Source organism: Podarcis filfolensis (assembly GCF_964270895.1).
Source record: "Podarcis filfolensis genome assembly, chromosome: 17".
Taxonomy (NCBI): domain Eukaryota; kingdom Metazoa; phylum Chordata; class Lepidosauria; order Squamata; family Lacertidae; genus Podarcis; species Podarcis filfolensis.
The window spans coordinates 41307830-41329017 of NC_139621.1; the positions used below are offsets into that span (position 1 = coordinate 41307830).

Consider the following 21188-nt stretch of genomic DNA (forward strand, 5'->3'; position numbering starts at 1 on the left):
GCAGTGCCGGACGTATGTATAAGCTAAACAAGCGTAGCGCCCCACTCACTTGGGGGGCCCCCAAAAAATTAAAGGGGAAACACTGGATGTACATTTCCAAAATATAAGATAAAAAACAAATAAAATAAAACCTACATACAGCAACAATGTTTTGTGTTGTGTTGGCTCCTATGATGTAAGTCATGGTCCCCTCCTGCTAGCCTGCTCCCTAAAATATCACTCGTTTGCTCATTTCTATATATAGGGTGCCTACATTCTGCATGGACTTTGCATTCTGCATGGACTTTTCAACAATTACTTTGATGAAATACATACAGTCATACCTCGGGTTGAATGTGCTTCATGTTGAGTGCTTTCGGATTGCGCTCTGCGGCAACCCAGAAGTAACGGAGAGCGATACTTCCGGGTTTCGCCACTCGTGCATGCACAAACGCTCAAAATGATGTCACATGCATGTGTGGAAGCGGCAAAACGCGCCCCGTGCACGTGCGCCGTCGCGTCTTACGTTTCATTCAGGATACAAACAGGGCTCCGGAACGGATCCCGTTCGCATCCCGAGGTACCGCTGTATTTTGTTATGTGTAAATGGCTTTAGATACCTATTAGGTCCACAAATTACCATAGCATATATTCAACACAAAAAACAGTGACAATTTGTTGTTGACAAAGAACAGCTGGACATATAAAGGGCCCCATTACCTTCAGTAGCTTAGGGTCTCATCAAACCTAAATCCGGCCCTGGGTGGACGAGCCCTCACTGCTTGCCTGCAGGCGGGAAGAGGTTGGCAGGTGCAGTTTCTGCCATTACTCTGCTGAGAGAAGCAGAATCTGCCAGGTCTCCCTCTGACACACAGAAAGGACCAGGAAGGAGATGGGGCCATTAATCTTTCAAATAATATTTTCAAGATTAAGCAGTCTTCTTAAGTCTCGCCAGAGTATCTGTTGTGGTGGTCCTCAAGTTACACTGTTTATAAATCAGGCATGACTAGTGATCTGGTCATCAGGAGGGGCTTAGAAAGGAAGAACTAATCCTAAGGCAAAATGCTTTACACTTCTCAGGGTACGCATGAGGTACGTGAAATGTTCAGGGGGTTGTGAAAGGATCTTGAAGCTCTTACATTTTCAAAAAGAATGCAAAAAAGAGGTGCCGATATTCTTAATCCTTTAGTTTTGAGGATGCATCTTTCTTAACAGACTGATCAAACAACTTCCACAGTTAAGCTTTTTATTTATTTAGTTTTAAACATTTTAGCGCACTAGTTAACGCAGCCCGAATTCCTCAGGAAACCGCTGGGCCACAGAAACCATTTCCAACTCCTGATCTTGAAAGGCTTCCAAAGAGTGCAGCCAGCGTGCCAAACCTCTTTTTGCCCTACACTTGCACACAAGGAAGGAGAACAAGCTGAACTAAGTCAGCTGTTATTTCAACTGCTCTTCCCCAACCACCAACTGACAGTGCTGAACTAGAAGTATTTTCTATTGATAATCCTGAGAGGTCAATACAGGGGAGACAAGAAGAAGAAGCACCAAGGAGGAAAATGAACAGATAAAATGCTTAGGTGAAAATCAGGCTCTAGCAGCCAACTTACTTTGCTCTCAGTGGCAGTGCTTATCCACAAACCTAGAAGAGTAGATGCTTTATTCTGAGCCAAACTGGTGTTGATATATAGTAAGAGGCAAGAATACACAAAAGTTCAGATGAGCTTAAGCAATTTTTCAAGAAAAGATGAACTCGGGGCTGCAACCCTATGAACCTTTGAGAATAAGATCTTGTTGGAACTGGAGGGAATTAAAAGCCCACTCATATTCACCCAGCAATGCCAGTGAACAGCCAGATCATTCATTACTCCAGGAGCAGCACCTTATAGAGATCCTATAGAGTTTCATTTGCACTCGGCACATGCTGGGCTTTGAACAGTGTGGGCTGCAGGGACACTGAATAGGAGAAACAGAGAAAAAGCATACTGCTGTGGAAAGCACCGTTGCACTCTGGTGCCTCTGGTCTGATCCAGCAAGATTGAGCACCCTTGAAGTCCCAAAGCCAGGTACTTTAAAGCACTATGCAGGGCTGGTAAAGAGCCCTGTGAGGTGCTTTAAAGTGCCTTAAGCTTTAGGCCCTACTGCCCCTTAGCTGATTGAGTAGAGCCAAAACCTGCTCTGTCTTGCCAATGCAAAAGCCAGTGTGCACTTCAAGTCTCCTGACTGCACACTGGCAATTACGTCTCAGTTTTCCCACACCTGACATCACATATGCTGTAATTCCAAACAGGCCTTAGGGAAAGTACGTATTTGCAATGCATTTTGTAGATTCTCCTAGCACAAGGACGTCCAACTTCCAAGAAACTGTGATCTACAATTAAAAACTGGCAGTGATCTACCCCTTTCTTGAGCTTTTTTTTTAGGGGGGAACGTCCCTTTTGGGGGGGGAGCAGGGCAAAGGAATAAATGAATAAAGTCACTCACCTAGAAATCGCTAATGAAACAGTAAGCCTCACAGCAAGGCCAACTTCCGTTCTGGCTATCTAGAGGATGGGGCGAGGGGCCAGGGCTGCATGGAGAAGCCAGCAATCGACCAAAACCTCCCAGGGATCGACCAGTTGATCACAATCGACCTGTTGGACATCCCTGTTCTAGCAGTATGCACATTCTCTGGGCAGCATGTACAGTGTCCAAGAAACACGCCTTTCCCCTATTTCTTGTGCGATCTTCTGCCTGGGCTAGTTCTGGCCTGCTGCCTCCGCTTACATGGCCAACAATGAACCCTCCTATTGATCAGTCAAGCAGTAGGAAAGGGGGCACCATATAAAGATTCACTTGGTTCTTCAGTCCAGCCCCCTTTTTACCACTCTCAGCGCAAGGGCAATTGCAGGGAGAGGAAAATTGTAAAACTTCCCTATTGCTTAGGGAAAAGCTTACTAGCAGCACATGCATCTCTCCGTCATACACTATACAGTTGCATATACATCTTTCCCTCTCTTTTTGCCCAAGAGCATCTCTCTCAGGCACACACATACACAGCATAATTGACCACCCCACCAAAAAAAGAAAAAAAGAAAAGCCCCTCCACAGGTGGAGGAAGTGCCTGCAATTAAAAGAAAAAATAGCATAAAAATTGCACAAGGGCCACCAACAAGGGCCTGTGGATGCCCTGGTGGGGATTCCTGTACTAGAGAGATCCAGCAATGTACAACAAATACAAAGTGAAGACCAAACAGCAGCCACCCTAAGAGAACCAACAACAAATGCTTCACATTCTCAGCAATCTCATGTCCCTTCCAAGGAATCAAGAAAGTGGCACCAAGCCACAGCATTCCACAGGCACCTTGAGAGCAGAATTAGAAACTCAGATATATAAGCTAGGTGCCAAATGCAACCTTATACCTGGACTGCGGCTGCCACAAAGCAATGTCTATCTGCTTGGGGGTTGACTAGATGGCCCTCGGGATCCTCCCAATGCAACAATTCTAGGATCTTACCGGTAACTACATTGCCTGACTGCAGCTTGCTCTTACAACAATTCACTTGTCAGTGTGCAAGGCGGAGAAACACACACAGGGGGAATGGTATTAACGATGGACTAAGGTAGAGGTTTGTAAATTGTGGTCTGTGAGTTCCGTTTGGGTGGCCTGTGGAAAGGCTACAGCACAGTGAAATAGATCTGTACTCAGCCCTGCACTTACTTTCCTTGATGTAATGATGGAGGACATCCAGGCGTGTGTCTTTTGCTGGCTTGACGGAGATGCCAGTTGCAACCTGGTGCCCAAAAATCTCCACACAGGTGCAATTGGACCCGTGCATGGCACCTGGGGAATTTCATACACTGCCTGAAAGCGTAGCTCTTTTCAGGAATTACTGACCTGAAGAGGCAACAGAAGCACAGTGGGGCCACACATTTAGCCCACATAATTGAGAGCCTCACAAGATCAAGGTTCTCAATTGTATTGGAAGCCTTCATAGACACAAAAGGCACACCACTCTCATCGTGTGAGGGGCTGAGACACTACAGTGGTACCTTGGGTTAAGTACTTAATTCGTTCCAGAGGTTCGTTCTTAACCTGAAACTGTTCTTAACCTGAAGACCACTTTAGCTAATGGGGCCTTCTGCTGCTGCCACGCCGCCAGAGCCCAATTTCTGTTCTTATCCTGAAGCAAAGTTCTTAACCTGAAGCACTATTTCTGGGTTAGCGGAGTCTGTAACCTGAGAGTATGTAACCTGAAGCGTCTGTAACCCGAGGTACCACTGTAATGTGTACCTCTGGGTCAGGGCTTAAGCACACAGCCCAGTTTCCAAGACAGTAATACCTGAAGGGAACTTTAGTCATTCGTGTTTACAGACAAATATACTGTGCATCTCTCTAACCCATTATTCCTCTGAGGCATCTAGACTATCATGAATGGACAACGGGCAGAGGAGAAAATGACGGATTGAAAGACTAGAAAACAAGGGTACACCCTCTTGAAGGTTGGTAATGTACCAAAGTAATAGTCCAGAATAAGTAGAGGCATAGACAGGTTTGTCGGCAAACGTACAGACAACAGAAAACTCCAGCCAATCCTGGCTCGCTCATGTGTACTTGGATTATACATGTGCCTGTTACATGGTTTTAGGTGTATACCTGAAAAACCTTGTGTGAAAATGTTCTGAAGCCAAATGCAATTTTACGGTTCATGCAACCTCTTATTACAACACCCTCCATTGCTCATTCAAAGAATGAGATTTTCCCTCTGTCCCTTTTGTTCCCCATTGCCAACTGCAGCTTATGATTTCAAACTCCTGAGCTACAACAAATCTGATTCAAGCCTTACTATGCCTCTCGACACCTGATGTGCTTCTCTGGAGCAACCCACTTTGGGGGGGATAGAGAAGAAAACGAGGACACACACAAAAAAGAGCACAGCTTCGGCTCAATTTCACCCCAGCTGGTATGGGAGCCACCCAGAGTTTAGACTGATTCATCCTTTGCCAGTTTTTTGCTTTTCGTTTAAACAGGTTCATCTAAATGCTGATGTTACATATTACTGCACGAAGTGTGGCGGCGGAATTTGGGCAATTCCATTTCAGATGGCATGTGTGCGAGCTTGGGGGAAGACAACTTTCTGAGTGTTTCCTCATGTATAGACTTCCCAGATCTAATAAACTGAACACATCACAGCAAGGGCTACAACTATAGCACTCGTTCTAATGTGCTAGTTTACTACATAAATAAAATATTTTACATGGGATGCTTAACCCCATACATCCTACAGTCTGAAACGGTACAGTCCAGGTATGTAATCAGCATAATCTGCAGATCATGTCTTAATATGGGGGGGGGGGGGGAGAGCCCAGAAGTCCAAAGCTGTTAAGAACTGTTATATGCAAACCCTGTGTGTGTGTGTGTGTGTGTGTGTGTGTGTGTGTGTGTAAAACATAGGAACAAAATGCAATAAAATAGTGCTAAAACATAACACACACAAAATCACAGAGAAGGTTCTAGGTTAACCTTTTCCTCAACATGCCAGGCTTTGGATATGGAGACAGCATTTTATCCAGGTGAGTATTCAAACATTCAACACCACAGCTGCTGTCCAGTGACATGGGGCTCTTCCTCCAGATGTTTTTGGACTCTAAGCCCCACTATCTCTGACAATTGGCCTTGCAAGCTGGGGCTGAAGGGAGATGGAATCCAACATCTGGAAAGCCAACTGTTCCCTTCCCGATCTAACCAAACTGACAGAACATGGCATTTTTGTTCCTCACCAACTGGTGCGCCTTCCATTCAGAACAGATATGAAGCTTCTAGCCCTGCATGCTTACTAAGCAGCACCATCGGGTTGCGGCTCCATGTTGCTGCCACACCTCCTTTACTACCTTTAGATTGTACAGCTGCAAAACTGTAAAGGACAGAGAACTTCACCACCTAATGCCACCTTGTTTGCAGCGCTGGCTGAGAGTGAGAGAGATAGCCGACAACCACACTTTCAAAGTTCTCCTCAGGTAAGAGGCTGCCCAGTGCTTTCAATGGTACCCTGCCCCCCCCAGAGAAGGAAGAAAGAGCTTGTGCAGTAGGTAGTCCCAAACTGCATGGAAACCAATGAGGGAAGGGCTCTCTTTTTTCGGACATTGGTGCTATATGCATGGGTCACTATGCAGCTGGGGGGTTCATGACGTGGGGGGCAGGGCCAGGAGGTCCAGTCCTACTCCTGCTACATGCATTTAATCCCACACACGGACGCAAATCTGTGACCAGGGCTAGATCCCACACAGAGGCAAGGTGGGGAGCCTAAAAATGGGGTTCTTACACAACTTAAAACAAGCTGAAGCTGTTTTCAACAAACACCAGCAAAACTTGTGAAGGAACTACAGTCGTATCTTGGATCCCGAACGCCTTGCAAGTTGAACGTTTTGGCTCCCGAACGCCACAAACCTGGAAGTGAGTGTTCTGGTTTGCAAACGTTCTTTGGAACCCGAACGTCCGATGCAACTTCTGCTGCTTTCGATTGGCTGCAGGAGCTTCCTGCAGCCAATCGGAAGCTGTGCGTTGGTTTCCGAATATTTTGGAAGTTGAACGGACTTCCGGAACTGATTCCATTCGACTTCCGAGGTATGACTGTACATGTAAATGGGCTGCAGAAATTGAGCTAAAGACCAAAATTAAAAAGGGGAGATTCATTCAGCTTGATGAATTCTGTTTCTCTTCTGGCTTCAGTTTAAGTTTAGTATCTATTAAATAAAAAAACCTCCACCTTTAAAAAATAAAGCAGGAAGTAGAGATTAAATGCAAATTGCTGCTCTGGCTTCCCAAATCTGCTTTGACCTACCTCAAGTGTCCCAGGCTATAATAGCGTGATTCTCCGTCTGTCGATCGAACCACCTTGACCGTGAACATTGGTTGCAGCTGCCTCAGTTCCAGCACCACAATGGCGAGATAGTGGACAAAAAGAAGAGCGTCCACCAGCGACACAGCAAACTGTACAATCCCCTGGTAATTGATGTCCTTGGATTCCAAAATGCGGACGCCATAAAAGAGCCAGTAAGAAAACACCAGCAGAAATAAGAGGACCAAAATGAGGGTGCGAAAGACAAACACCCTGGGGAGGTCAGCCTTGGGCTGGCGGAAGAAGAGAGCCCAGGTGCCAATCAAGAGGATGAGGAGTTTGAAAGCCACAGAGATGAAGAGTCCCTCACAAGCAGTGCCACATGGCTCTAACTCAGTCCTTCGCAGGATCTGCGGGAGCAGAATGAAGGCAACAGGGGTGAGGAAGACGAGGAGTCCCAGAACAGCAGCCAACGTCAAGAGAAAATAGCGCTTGCACTCTACGCCAACGCTGTCCTCCAAGTCCTTGCTGATCCTGGAAATGTCCTCCTGGGACATGCTATGTTCAGAGGTACCTGTGATGGCAGTTGTGGTCTCACCCCAGTTGTCATCCTAAGCAGAAAAGAAGAGAACACGTTCATAAGCAACTCCTATAGTCAGGACACTTTCGGATGGCCCTCGTTTTGCAGGCGAAGAGGGCTAGTTCAGGGCCTCCAATCCCCCAGTCAAGATGCATGGGCCTATGAACCCACACAGCTGACAAGAGACCAGAGCAAGCTATGCCCTCTTCATTTATGGCTTCCCCACACTGAATAGGATGCCCTGGAGAAATAGGCAAAAGCCTTTCCATAGGATGTTTCCCGATTTCCTCAGTTGACTGTCCTCATAGCCACCTGGGATAACAGTAAACCACACAGCTTCCCTCCCATACTCTCACTGTTAGCTTTACTTTTGTGAAGAGCATACTTCACTTTAAAATGGGGGGAAACATCTCAGCCAGTTACTCATCCCTCAGTAGTTATACTTGACATCTAAGTGGTCAAAGAAGATTTGGTCAGTTGATGAGTCACATAGTTAAAATATATTGTTACGAGGAAGAACAATTACAGTAGTACCTCGGGTTAAGAACTTAATTCGTTCCGGAGGTCCGTTCTTAACCTGAAACTGTTCTTGACCTGAGGTACCACTTTAGCTAATGGGGCTTCCCGCTGCCGTCGCACGATTTCTGTTCTCATCCTGAAGCAAAGTTCTTAACCCGAGGTACTATTTGTGGGTTAGCAGAGTCTGTAACCTGAAGTGTCTGTAACCTGAAGCATCTGTAACCCAAGGTACCACTGTAATAGGCCTAATACACTAATTACCAAAAAAACCTGTGAGATGTCATCATTATACACTATTGTTAAAAATAATTATTCCTGCATTCCTCCTAGGAGAACATACATGTTTGCACATCACAATAAAGCCAATCTTTTGGGTTTAGCATGGTTTACTAAGAAAGGACGCGGGTGGCGCTGTGGGTTAAACCACAGAGCCTAGGACTTGCCGATCAGAAGGTCGGCGGTTCGAATCCCCGCGACAGGGTGAGCTCCCGTTGCTCGCTCCCTGCTCCTGCCAACCTAGCAGTTCAAAAGCATGTCAAAGTGCAAGTAGATAAATAGGTACCGCTCTGGCAGGAAGGTAAATAGCATTTCCGTGCGCTGCTCTGGTTCGCCAGAAGCGGCTTAGTCATGCTGGCCACATGACCCAGAAGCTGTACGCTGGCTCCCTTGGCCAATAAACAAGATGAGCGTCGCAACCCCAGAGTCGGCCACAACTGGATTAATGGTCAGGGGTCCCTTTAGCTTTTTACTAAGAGCAAGCAGAGCACACATTGCCTGATAGCTCAAACAGTACTTTTTTCCTCCTGTAGTGTGAGCAGGATACACAAACCAGGAAGTCTTGGCCTTCCATTACATCTAAACCATGGACCATGGTTTGCTGCTCCCCAACAAGCCATGATCAACAAGTCAACACCAAACTATGGCTCAAGTTTGTGGCTTAGGGAGCCACAAAATGGGAATCCAAGAGTTCTGTTTGTTTATTCCATTTTCTCCAGGGAAGGAGTCATCAGACTTATTCATAGACAGTCTAGTTTTTTAGGATGTACAAACGCTGCCATTGTTTCGGTCCCTCATCCATTTTATCCTATCAGCTAGTTCTGAGATAGGGCATAATTAGCTTTGGGCTAATCAACATCCCTAAGGATTTTCATGGCTGAGGATTTAAACCTGGATCATCCAACACTCTACTCCCTGGGAAGTTTCCTTGGCCACTGTAGACATAACAAGTAGCCAGCGGCAGAAGCTTTTTATCTTGCAATGTTTGCCAAATATAGTGTCTGGTATCATCACCAATGTTGTGCTGTGCCCATGTACTCCTGTTCTAGGTGTCAAGACATTTAGTCTGCCAAGTATGGATCTGAAATAGAGCTGCCGTTTAGGAAATTAGATTGCCAAAGGTCTTTCGCTTACTCCAGTGCGCTGCAATTTGCAGTAAACTTCCAATGGTACATATAATTGGTAGATCTTTCTCCCCACGTCATCTTAGCCAAAGGCCAATGAAACTACACAGAAAGATGGCAATAAGCCAGCCACTGCTTCCCCTTTGCCCTTCAGCAATTTGCAAAACATTTTTGGATTAGAGAACTTTTGCAAGGTACCATATGCAAGGTGAATCTTGCATACTGGTAAACTTTTCCACAGCCCTTCCAAAACTGAAAAGCACATTTTCTTTAAGGCAAGCCATTGGAAGTCTTATTTTTAAAGATGGCAAAAGACTCACCCAAGGCAAGTTCAAGGCAGTCTGAGGCAGAGGTGAGGCAATCTCTCAAATGCATGTCCAACTCAACTCTGAACTGAATTACCTTGGCTGTCAGGTCCAAGACACATTTGGTTGTTTGACTACTCTCCTAAGGGCCTGGTTGGCTTGTTTGTCTAAAAGTCAGGTTTACCAGGAGTGGCAAAGAAACTGAACATCTGTTAGATTCAAATAACAAGATTCCCATCCAAGTGGGCCTCATCAGAGATTTCTGCAACAAGGCAGAAGAGTGTGTGTAAGAGAGAAAGAGAGAGACAGAGAGAGAATGTGAATGAGTTCTGAAGTCCCTAGTGAGTGGTACAGGAGAAATGAGTTGTGCTATTTTTGTTTGCAGTCAGAAAGCATCAGATCCTATGGAAGCCATTAGCAGTCAGTCCACCCAGACATATCAGTTGAAAAATATTTTTCAAATATGTGCTATTTATAGTGCAGCATCCTGTGTCAAGAATAACTCAGATTACAACCGGACACTGGAGCATTGGTCAAAAGCATTTAGGCACATTTAAATATTCCCAGTCTGCAACCTTTGAAGGTAGGCATGATCAGCTGATAGCTTCTAAAGCTTCCAAGGCAATTCTGTGACAGCCTTTGCCATAAAAATGTCATATCAGGAGCATGTCAGCAACAAAATCAAGAGTTAATCTAAGCATATTGCTGCCACACCTGAAATGACATTAGCCTGAAAAACACATTTACAGCAACAGAAATAATAGCAAGGTGCCAAGATATTCACTGCCCACAAAATCCTGCACCTGCAGCCCATATTCTGCTGCTCACCTTCCTCACTCCTTACCTGAGCTTCTTCTGCCCGAGAAGAATCATTCCCCAGCAATGGCTCTGCTGTTGGCGCTTGAATGGTAACAGATTTCTCTGATCGGCTTCCATCTTTACTTCGTGGTGATTTGTGCCTGTCCCGACTTCTTTTTCCATTTAAAAAATAAAAAGGAGAAAATGTTTCACATGCTGATTGTTCTGTCCTTCAATGAACAGTATAAAAGCAGACATACATATTTATACGTATACACAGGGCATTTTTTCAGACAGAACTTGTCAGAACTCAGTTCCAGTACCTCTTGATATTCTAAGAGAATGAGTTCATGGTGAGTTCCGGCACCTCTTTTTCTAGAGAAATAGCACTGCGCGCGCGCACACACACACACACACACACACAAATGTCAATGAAATAAAATAAATTGGCATGCAAAGGCTTTTCAAGTGTTCCCAAGAAGAGAAAGGGCCATGTTGCATAGCCACCCAATTCCTCAGGAGGTCTAAGAAGATTATGAAGGAAGTGCGGTATAGCATTGCTGCGAAGTATCACCTCAGTAAGGAGGATCTGAGGAGATCTTGTTTCATTCACCTTTGGTGACCTCACTGGCAACAGGTCATCCATAATCTGCTGCCTTCAACAAGCACGCCCTTCAAATATTCTGGAATCTGGTTGACAGCTCTCACTTAGGAGTCTATATACACAAACACACACACACCCCACAAGGGAAGCCGCAGCAGGATGAGAGTCTCAGCAGGCTCAAATTCTCCCATCTGTACAGAACTGGAATCTCGCACCAACCCACACATACGCTAACCATCGCTGGCAGCCAAATCTTAAATTTCTCTCTTGTCCAAGGTTCAAAACATATCCAAGACAGAGAACTTCTGGTCAGGCAGTAAGTTGTACTGCACTGGGGCTGTCAATCTGGGGAAAGCCCAGCATTCAATGGTATAATTTCATTTCTTTTAAAAAACTTTTCTTTAGTTTCTTGAGCTGACAAATTTACGTATGACAAAGTAACTTTTCCCTCCCTCAGAACTGCCGGAGGCCTTTTTTGAAACAAAATAAAAGAATTCCTTCCAGTAGCACCTTAGAGACCAACTAAGTTTGTTATTGGTATGAGCTTTCGTGTGCATGCACGCTTCTTCAGATACTGAAGCCTTAGTATTAGGCAGAATAGCTAATACCCTACAAGTCCAACATTTACTTGACTGACTATGGTTTTGGCCAGTAACTTACCGAAAGCAGCTGTTGACTTAATTTATCTTCCTCACTTGGGCATCCCTGTGACTAGCAGTTAACCATGGTGGTTAGAAGAAGCAAGAAAGTGTTCCTCTCTAGCACTGAAGGAACAGATTCCAGAACACTTATTCCGGGTATATAATGATGGCCAATACAAATTCAGATCTTTTGACTGATGGTGTCTGTGTACTGCATATTTGGTAGCTTACATTTCAAAGGATATGTATTTTCCTTTTAACATTTCTTCCGAGCAAGGCTCAGGGTTAGGGCATTTTCTTGGTAGCAGGGGCACTGCATCCCTGATTGCCACCAGGGACAGGCAGGGGCGTGGGGAAGGGTGTGTGGGCATTGTGCCCCCTCAAAAAAATGTGCCGTGGGTGGGGAGGGCTATGGGGGCAGGGCATGCCACCGGAGCGACCCCTGCCCTGCCCAGTGCTGCAAAACAGACACACTGATGGCGCCCCGTGAGTCCAGCGTTGTTTTGCAAGAGTCACAAAAATGATGCTGGGAATTCTTCTCAGCTCCCCTTCCCAGCTGGAGGGAGCTGCAAAAAGAACACAATAGCTCACGGTGCCCTCCCTGCAAGCAGCGCCGCTCGCAGAAGCAGTGCTGGGCTCGCAGGGGCCAGGCTGCACGCCTGCTGCTTCAAGGACACAACAGCTCGAGACACGGCAAGGCGCCATGATGTGCCCTCCCCCCCAAAAATACTGGGCCTAGGGCGATGGCCCCCTCAGCCCCCCCCATGCTATGCCACTGCTTGGTAGAGATTATTGTTTCAAGGGATGGGGAACAAAGTAAGAGAGTTAGGACAGCACTCAAAGAGAGAAACTTAAGTGACATAGAGGGAAGGTACAAGTTAAGGGAACAGCTACTGGGAAGTGATTCTGCACAAAAGGTAAAGAGAGAGGAGGGTCAGAGAGAGCTGGCAGAAAAGAAAATTATTTGTTTCAGAATACTCCTGCTCGATCCTTAATGATAATCAACACCACTTGAAACAAGTATCTTGTTACCCACCTGTAAAGAATTACGTCTCCTGTAGTAAAACAGATAAAGACTCAGGCAAGTCAAGTAGCACAGAAACCCCATCCCCTGAGAGACTATGTCTAAATTCAAGGGGGCCTATGGGCTTCTGAAACTATATAGTTAACTGTCATTTTTTTTTCTTTTGTCAAAGTTGAAAAAACAATGGACATGGAACCAAGTAAGAGAGTAGGGAGAGAAACTTAGTGAAAGTGAGAGAAGGGCGCAGATTACGAGAAAAGCCATTGGGAAGTGATTCTGCACAAAAAGTATAGAGAGAGACCAGGTGGATCAGAGAGAGTGAGGAGTTGAAAAAAAGCTTGTTTAGAGATGGAAAGAAGATAAAGCTCCTAGCAGAGAAGAATGGCAGATCAACTTGATGGATTACGCCAAAATGACCGGAAGAATCAGAAATCAGGAAGACCAAAAATTTAATAAGGAATGGGGGAAATTTGTAACTTATCTTAAAAACCATTGTAAACAGTTAAAATCATTAGTAGGATTGGAATACCACTTGTAGTTTAATGGTGAATTTTAGACATAATGGAGAGGTAAAAGAAGTTGGATTATCATAAAAGATGCAGGAGGAAATGATTAACAATAGGACCCACAAAGGGGAGGAGGGAAGTCAAAGAGATTCTTTGGAATCTTGTTTTTATGTGGTACGTTGGACATGTGACTGAAAAATTTGTTTAAATAGTTGTTTTATAATACATAGTCATTTTGATATGCATTGAAAGAATGACACTTCTGGGATTTCCCACCCCCACAAATTGTTAGATGTAGTGTGGACTGGACAAGCTTAATTAAACCTGGCACAAGTCCCAGTTTGGCCTGCAAGGCCACACCATGTCCAATTGCCGCACTCCTAACGTTCTATGTGACGTCAGCCGTGGGGAAGGTACAGAGGCATCTATGAAGGGGCTATCAGGAATGTTTCTTACAGGGACCCCCACTGGGGCCGGAAGCCTGTCTCCAAAGGGGCATGTTCTAAGCACAGATCAGCCGATGGGCAGCTGAAGTCAGTTTTACAGGAATCCGATTGAATTCAAACCACTTGCTGAAAACAGAGCGGTTTCTTCCTCTGCAAACTTCAAACGGACTTTAAAAGGAATCACTCAAACCAACAAGCACCAGTTACAGCAATCCCCTTTGGAAATACGTTTTATAGAAAATCTGGGGCAGGGAATTATGCTACGTCTGTGGTTCCCAATTAGCTAATTACTGAGGACCCCCGATTTTTCAAAAGCCAAGCCACGGACACTCCCCCCCAAACTTTTTGAAAATTTTGAAAACTCTATGGTAGTTACCTTGGCAGTACCAGAAGTACCGGAATGGGTTACGTCTGGGTTTTGGTGGTCGCACATGCGCAAAAGCGCTAAATCACACTTTGTGCATGTGCAGAAGCGCCAAATTGCAACCCGCGCATGCGCAGACGCGCCGCTGAGGTTGCGGACGCTGCGGGTTGCGAACGTGCATCCCGCCTGGATCACATTCGCAACCCGAGCATCCACTGTATATATGTCCAGCGATGTAGCAGAATATCACGATGTTTAGCTGCTGATATAGCACGATGTTGAAAACCAGATGTCGCTCATCCCTAATCTGTTTCCTTATTAGGGGCTGACGAAGGAAAGCTGCTCCGCCTCAGTGCCAGGGGAAGGAAGTGCCACGGTGCCTTGAAGGGAGGGCGATCAGCTGCCCTGTTCTCCGTCAGCGTGAGCGAAGGCAGCTCAGATCAGCAGCATGCTGAGATCATTGTGTGATATCGGCAGTGCCTTGAAATCAGCTGCCCTGCTCTCCCTTGCGTGAGAAGTGATATATTGCTGCGTATTGCCAGGTCAAAATTGTTATCGCAGTGCGATTTCAAAACCGATTTTGGCCAATATATTGAAAAATCGAACAGTGCCAAAACAGACATAAACAGTGCTAAAACAAACATAAAAATTTGATATTACCATGCAAAAAATGACAAAAACATCAGTTGGGGGGAGACAAGGGATGGGGCCGCAGACCCCCCTGGGTGCATTCCACAGACCCCCAGGGTCACAGAATCATAGAATCATAGAGTTGGAAGAGACCACAAGGGCCATCGAGTCCAACCCCCTGCCAAGCAGGAAACACCATCAGAGCACTCCTGACATATGGTTGTCAAGCCTCTGCTTAAAGACCTCCAAAGAAGGAGACTCCACCACACTCCTTGGCAGCAAATTCCACTGTCGAACAGCTCTTACTGTCAGGAAGTTCTTCCTAATGTTTAGGTGGAATCTTCTTTCTTGTAGTTTGGATCCATTGCTCCGTGTCCGCTTCTCTGGAGCAGCAGAAAACAACCTTTCTCCCTCCTCTATGTGACATCCTTTTATATATTTGAACATGGCTATCATATCACCCCTTAACCTCCTCTTCTCCAGGCTAAACATGCCCAGCTCCCTTAGCCGTTCCTCATAAGGCATCGTTTCCAGGCCTTTGACCATTTTGGTTGCCCTCCTCTGGACACGTTCCAGTTTGTCAGTGTCCTTCTTGAACTGTGGTGCCCAGAACTGGACACAGTACTCCAGGTGAGGTCTGACCAGAGCAGAATACAGTGGCACTATTACTTCCCTTGATCTAGATGCTATACTCCTATTGATGCAGCCCAGAATTGCATTGGCTTTTTTAGCTGCCGCGTCACACTGTTGGCTCATGTCAAGTTTGTGGTCAACCAAGACTCCTAGATCCTTTTCACATGTACTGCTCTCAAGCCAGGTGTCACCCATCTTGTATTTGTGCCTCTCATTTTTTTTGCCCAAGTGCAAAAAAAATGAGAGGCACAAATACAAGATGGGTGGACCCCTAACTGGGAACTACTGGGCTACTTCAAACTTCTGCAGCAAACAGGAAGATTATAGGCCTTATGGAAGAACGGATGCCTTTTTGGACTATTTAAACAAAGATTACAGCATGATGAACTCGTGAACAGGATTTGAGCTATGAGCAGCAGAAGTAATTAGATTATAATATTGTGGTTATGATCTGATTATAGAATACAGGATGCAGCAGAAGGGGAGAAACAACAACAACTTGGGAAATGGGGTAGGAAGTCGACAAAAATAAGGGAAAATACAAAATTGTTTAAAATGGTGAAATGGAATAAAATATAATTTTAAAAAGGGAATATTTATAAGACAACTCCAGGCACCCTTGGAGGAGGAAACTTTTCTAGCTCTGTTACAAGTGAGATTCAGGCCTACTTTTGGCAATGAGACAGCCTTGGTCACTTGCATAATGACCTATGTTGGGAAAAGGAGAGGGGTAAGAAGCCTCTGTTGGTTCGCCTTGATCTCTTGGTGCCTTTGAATCCCCCTCACCATGGTATTTGTCTGAGGAGACTGAGTTGGGAGCAGGGGGCAATGTTTTGCAGTGGTTCTGCTGCTACAGCAAATGCAGGGCCACAACCTTAAGGGGATACCTAATTCCACTAACAGTCAATCCCTCTTCCTTGGGAATTGTGTAGCTGGGGCCTTAGGTATTGCAGAAAGTGGCAATATGATGGAAGATGGCAAAGGGAATGAGGTATCCTGACTATGTGGGTCAAAAGCATTATAATGAAAGGGCAACATCCTATCCCCTATATCACGCTGGACTATAATTCTCATTATGGCTGGTACTGATGGATGCTGGACTCCCAAGAACATCTGAAGGGCCACAGCTATCCCCATTCCAGTCCTGTGTGGAACCAGAGACACAATAAGCAAAGAAAGCATTCAGGGCTCTCCCATAGACCGTGCTCTCTTTTTGTGGATTTGTGCTGGAGCATTCACCAAGACAAACAAGTCTCAAGCAGTACAAAAGTTTCATTACACAACTGAAGGAAGAAGGCAGATTCCAGACCAGATCTGTGATAAAAGTATTCATACCCTTGTCTCTGGGCCTTTTTGGAGTGACCTGAATAGTGGGAATATCCAGAGTAGGTTGACTCAGTATCCATGGTGGAAGAGAAGCCGGGGAACAGAAGACAAAGGCACCCAAGCAGGCCACTAAGTCCGAAGAAAGCGTTTTGGTGGTGGACTCTGATTTTCGATAATCCGCCCAAAATTTTGAGAGAACAGTAATTTCAGTCTTCAGTTCTAGGGAAGCATCTTCAACATAAACCTAGGAAAGTAAATATTAATAATGAGACGGACTATTAAACACAAACAAATACTAGGTTCTCCTGCAGTGGTGCTTTTCCTGCTTTTGGGGATTAATATTCAAACACTCTGAACCTGGGGTGCCTTTAATAGTTGTGTGTTGAAAATAGGGCTGCCATACGTCTGGATTTTCCCAGACAGAGCCGGGAAACGGGCTTGAAAATGCCGTCCAGGTAGAATTTCTCAGAATTTTTTCTCACGATGAGAGGACGATAGTTACATCTGCTGAAGTTTCCATGCAATTTGGCCCTTAACTATCTGAACATATGAATAAAGAGGATGAAGTCACACCTAGATCTGCTGTACTCTGATCAGTATAGCACTATACCATGCAACATGCTGTTGTTCAATTTGAGGTTTCTCTTGTGCATTTTCTTAATCTTGGATTGGTGATTTTTACCTTGCACACTGGAAGGGCAGCATCTGAATTTAGGAAGTAATCATTGCGATTTTTGAAAGCTTTTGGTTTTGTTTAATGTGTTCAAAAGATGACTGAAGGGTGGGGGGAGACGACTGAAGGAAGGTTGTGTTTTACAATGGCCCATACATAAAATAAGGCCAAAAAATGAAATGACCATGTAGCGGGCAAAGAAACTGCATACAAGGTGGATAAACTTTTTTTTAAAAAAATATCACCGAGACAGTATAAAGTCAGGATACATTTAGAGTGAGGGTCACAACCAAGAGAAGGGTCTGTTATCAGAATGCTGCAGCCAGGACTCGGGAGACACTAATCAAAACACAACCCTGCTGTATCACTCAGGACCTGCTAAGGCAATGCAGCAAAGCCTTTCTTATTGATCACCTGGTAGAACTAACAGTAAAATGTCAAACTAATTTAAGGTTCACTGTGGTCTATGCATGTCAACAAAACCATCTCTGAACCAGCATTCTGAACCAGACCACAATGGTTTGGATAATCATCTCTGCTCAGTAAGCTGAGATACGAACCAGCAAGACTTCTGCCCATGCAAATAGCTCTTATGGTCCTCCCTTTGTGTCATGAACAATCAAAACAAGAAGTCTATAATTAGCCATAATTACCATTTTGTCTGAAGCATGATTTGGAACAAGCCAGGCTATTATCCGAGACTCACTATTCTGGGAGTAAGCTCTACTCAACTCAGTGAGACTTACTTTTGAGTGAACATGTCTGCACCATGCTCTAACCAACTGAGCTAAGCTGCTTATCATATATAATTGCACCGTAAACCATGGTTTAAATTTGGTTCTATATCTTGCCTTGTTTCATGGCTGGTAACTGCAGTCCCCCGGTTCAGATTAAATGGGGAACTATAGTTCTTTAGACGCTTCCTGACTTGACAGCTCACATCGCAAAGGGAGGGGCAAAGGAGCTACATGTAAGAAGCAAAAGGCTCATTCATATCTTAGTTTATTAAGCCAATATATGATTCAGTGTAGGCAATGACAGAAAACGCTGAAATCACCTTGGTCTGCATTGGAGAGGGAAGCTGGAAGCTTAACTAAAAATCTAAAAATATAAAGTTTAGGAGTTAAATTGGTTGGGAAGCATTACAAATATTTATTAGAACAACAAATAATCTTGTGACATTTGGTGTCAATGAATATAGTGAAAACTATGAGAGGCAAAGTGGTCTGGCGGTTAAAGAGCTTGCCAGCATCTCTGAAGGCCATGGGTTCAAGTGCTGCTTATTCTCACACTGGGTGGTCACCTGCAATTCACTCAGCAAAGAAGCAGTACGTGAACTAATGTATCTAGTATCTTGATTCCTGCATTGCAGAGGGTTAGACTGGATGACCCTTTGCCTACCTTCCAAATCTACAATTCTATGATTCTATTTCTGAGTAAAGGACTGCACTGTTACTATAAGGTTTCATGGACATCAGATGCATTAATGTTGCTTAAGATTCTAACATTGTTAATATTAGTGCTTTCATAAAGAACTTCTGAAAAAAAGTGTTTGCGCTGCTTATTCCAGTCTCTATTCTATACGCAAAAGCACCCTAACCAAACCCGAGTGTGTTTTGCCACCAATTATTAACATCCATCTGCAACTTGTGTGTGTAACGCTGGACTATCCTGCAGCTGCTGCCCTCTGCTGAAAAGCAGAATTGCTTTGCACCCTCAAGAATTAAACACTGAGCACTAGAGCTGAATCGCTCTTCTCCATGAAAGCTTATGGCACAATAAATTTTCAGTTGGTCTTTGAAGTCACACAAGACATTTTCCCCCTGATTGCTTTAACAGACTAACATATCAACCTCTCTGGAGCTGTTTCTGTTATAAGCTTTTGAATGAAATGGAACTAGGTATCTCTTCTACCACCATTTCTGTAGTCAGCTGGTAAAACGAGACAAGCTTCATCTTGATGATGCCCAATTTAGTTTATTATCTAAGTGGTCCAGACAGCAGCTGTGATGGCGCCCACCTTGAGGAAGGATCTCCCTTCCGAGTTCCATCAGGCACCAGCTATTTCAGCAGATTTACAGCAAGAGGCAAAACATCAACTCACCTAGGCATTTGTAAGGTTTTTCCACCTTCCTTCCCAAACCCTGGGTGCTATAGCTGTATATTTTGTGAACCACCATGACATTACTTTTAACTAAGGGTACTGTGTAAATAAGTTATGCAAATAAATGCAAATAAAGTGTAATAATATTCTTCTTAGGCAGATGTAACTCACAACAATACATCACTAAAGGCACCCAACAGCACAAGCTCAGAGGTTTTTGAAGGATATTCCCTTCATAAAATTGAACATAACTGATTTCTCCTTAAGACTTTACAGTCTTTTCCAGCTAAACAGTCTGAACTGAGACTATTAAATTGGCACACAGGGCTACCTTATAGATGCAGTATTTTCGAACTTGCATCAAACAGCTTGTTTTTACTTAACACCAGATTTTTACGGGGCAACACACTTTCCATTCATCAAGGGAATATTTTCTCTACTGTAGGAAAGACCTGTTGAATCACTGGTTGCATGCAACCTAATTCTATGCATAATATCTAAGCAGATTCTGAGACACACTGGTGTATAAGCCAGAACCCACAGTGTAGCTAAGTATTTGTGCAATGGATTGATTTCTTACATTGTCTTTTCATGCTGATATTTTTGCATTTCCTACATGGAACTCACTCATACAATCAAACAACGGCTTTAGAAAGTACCTAGCATTACTGCAAGAAATCTTGCAATCCCAAATCATAACCAGCACTAGACGTCTGCCCAAGTTTCCAAGCAACCTCCAGGATAGGGTGTTGCTCAAGGCTTTGCCTGGAATTAGCCTATTTTGGTTAATGACTCCCTAAAACACCATTCACTTTGCAGTAACTGTGCCTGTAAAGGAAGGAATGTGGGAGGAACCAGCCTTCAACAATTCCCCTCGCCAGGCTCACTATGGCAACTTGCGGTGGCACCTCCTGGTAAGCACGACAAGCAGCCAGCATTCCTCCCAACTCGGGGGCTGCAGAGCTGGGTGGAGATCATCTCGGCAACTACATAGTTGTCCCTGCTGAAAGTGGGAAGGAATCTTCCCGTCCAAAGCTCCAAGGGTAGGAAGTGGTTGCCAGCAACCTGGCCAAGCTGGCGCGAAGGGTCAACCTGGAGACCTCCCATGCCAGCAGCATCCAGTTAGTCACGCTCCCTGGCCTTGCCAGCCTCCAAAGTTGGGAAGACGGCTGGAAGTTGTTTGGCAGCTGCATGGCAAAGGCAGCTGAATAGCCTTGGCCAAGCCGACCAAACTGTTGCCTGCCCACCCCTGCCAGCTTTCCAGCTTGAAAGCAAAAACAGCAGATGGATGCTGCTCCCTGAAAGTGCTCTCACTTTCCAGGAGAGGGTCCCAACTGTCCCAGGAAGGGTGGACAAGGGTGGGTGGGTGTTGCACACTGCAGCTTGAAGGCAGCGGCGACGCTCAGCCCTGCATGCTTCCTGCTGGCCTTGCAAAAGGCCCCTGGGGCTGGGGGTCCATTGCCACGAGGTGCCCAAGGCAATTTCAAGCAACAGTGCCCCAACCAGAAGGCACTCATCGCTGCCCTTCTCCCTACAGATCCCTGCAGATCAGGGTACATCTCCACTCATTAAACAGGGTGCCTCAGCTAATGCTGCTTGCACCCCCAGAGTTGGCACCAGTCTGTAGCATGAGGTAAAAGCAAGCCATGCCCAGATGCAATGGCAAGGATGCGTCCAAGCTAGCAGAAAAAGTAGCCCAGTGGGTTACTCTGCAAAGCGGATGACAACTTGTTCTAGCCCAGAGCTCAAGCCACACAAATTCAGAAGCTGCGGTTCCCGGCCGCTGCCGCCCCCCCCCCGGTTTGGATCAGGGCCCCCCACCCCCCCCCGGGCTCCC

At 45.2% G+C, this 21188-nt stretch overlaps 1 protein-coding gene across 6 annotated transcripts in view; it reads right to left on the reverse strand.

Moving 5' to 3' along the window:
- VANGL1 (VANGL planar cell polarity protein 1) overlaps positions 1–21188 on the reverse strand; it is a 51552-nt gene that overhangs the window by 28069 nt on the left and 2295 nt on the right. For 3 of the 6 annotated variants that reach the window (XM_083593526.1, XM_083593523.1, XM_083593527.1), the window contains 3 exons: positions 16584–16818; positions 10447–10573; positions 6802–7409 (listed from right to left, as the gene is read on the reverse strand). In XM_083593526.1, coding sequence (XP_083449652.1) covers positions 6802–7409; positions 10447–10573; positions 16584–16654 — 806 coding nt within the window. In that variant the 5' untranslated portion in view covers positions 16655–16818. Of the gene's footprint in view, positions 1–6801; positions 7410–10446; positions 10574–16583; positions 16819–18304; positions 20227–21188 lie in introns of those variants that run through there. The other 3 variants (XM_083593528.1, XM_083593525.1, XM_083593524.1) reach the window with 2 other exon arrangements.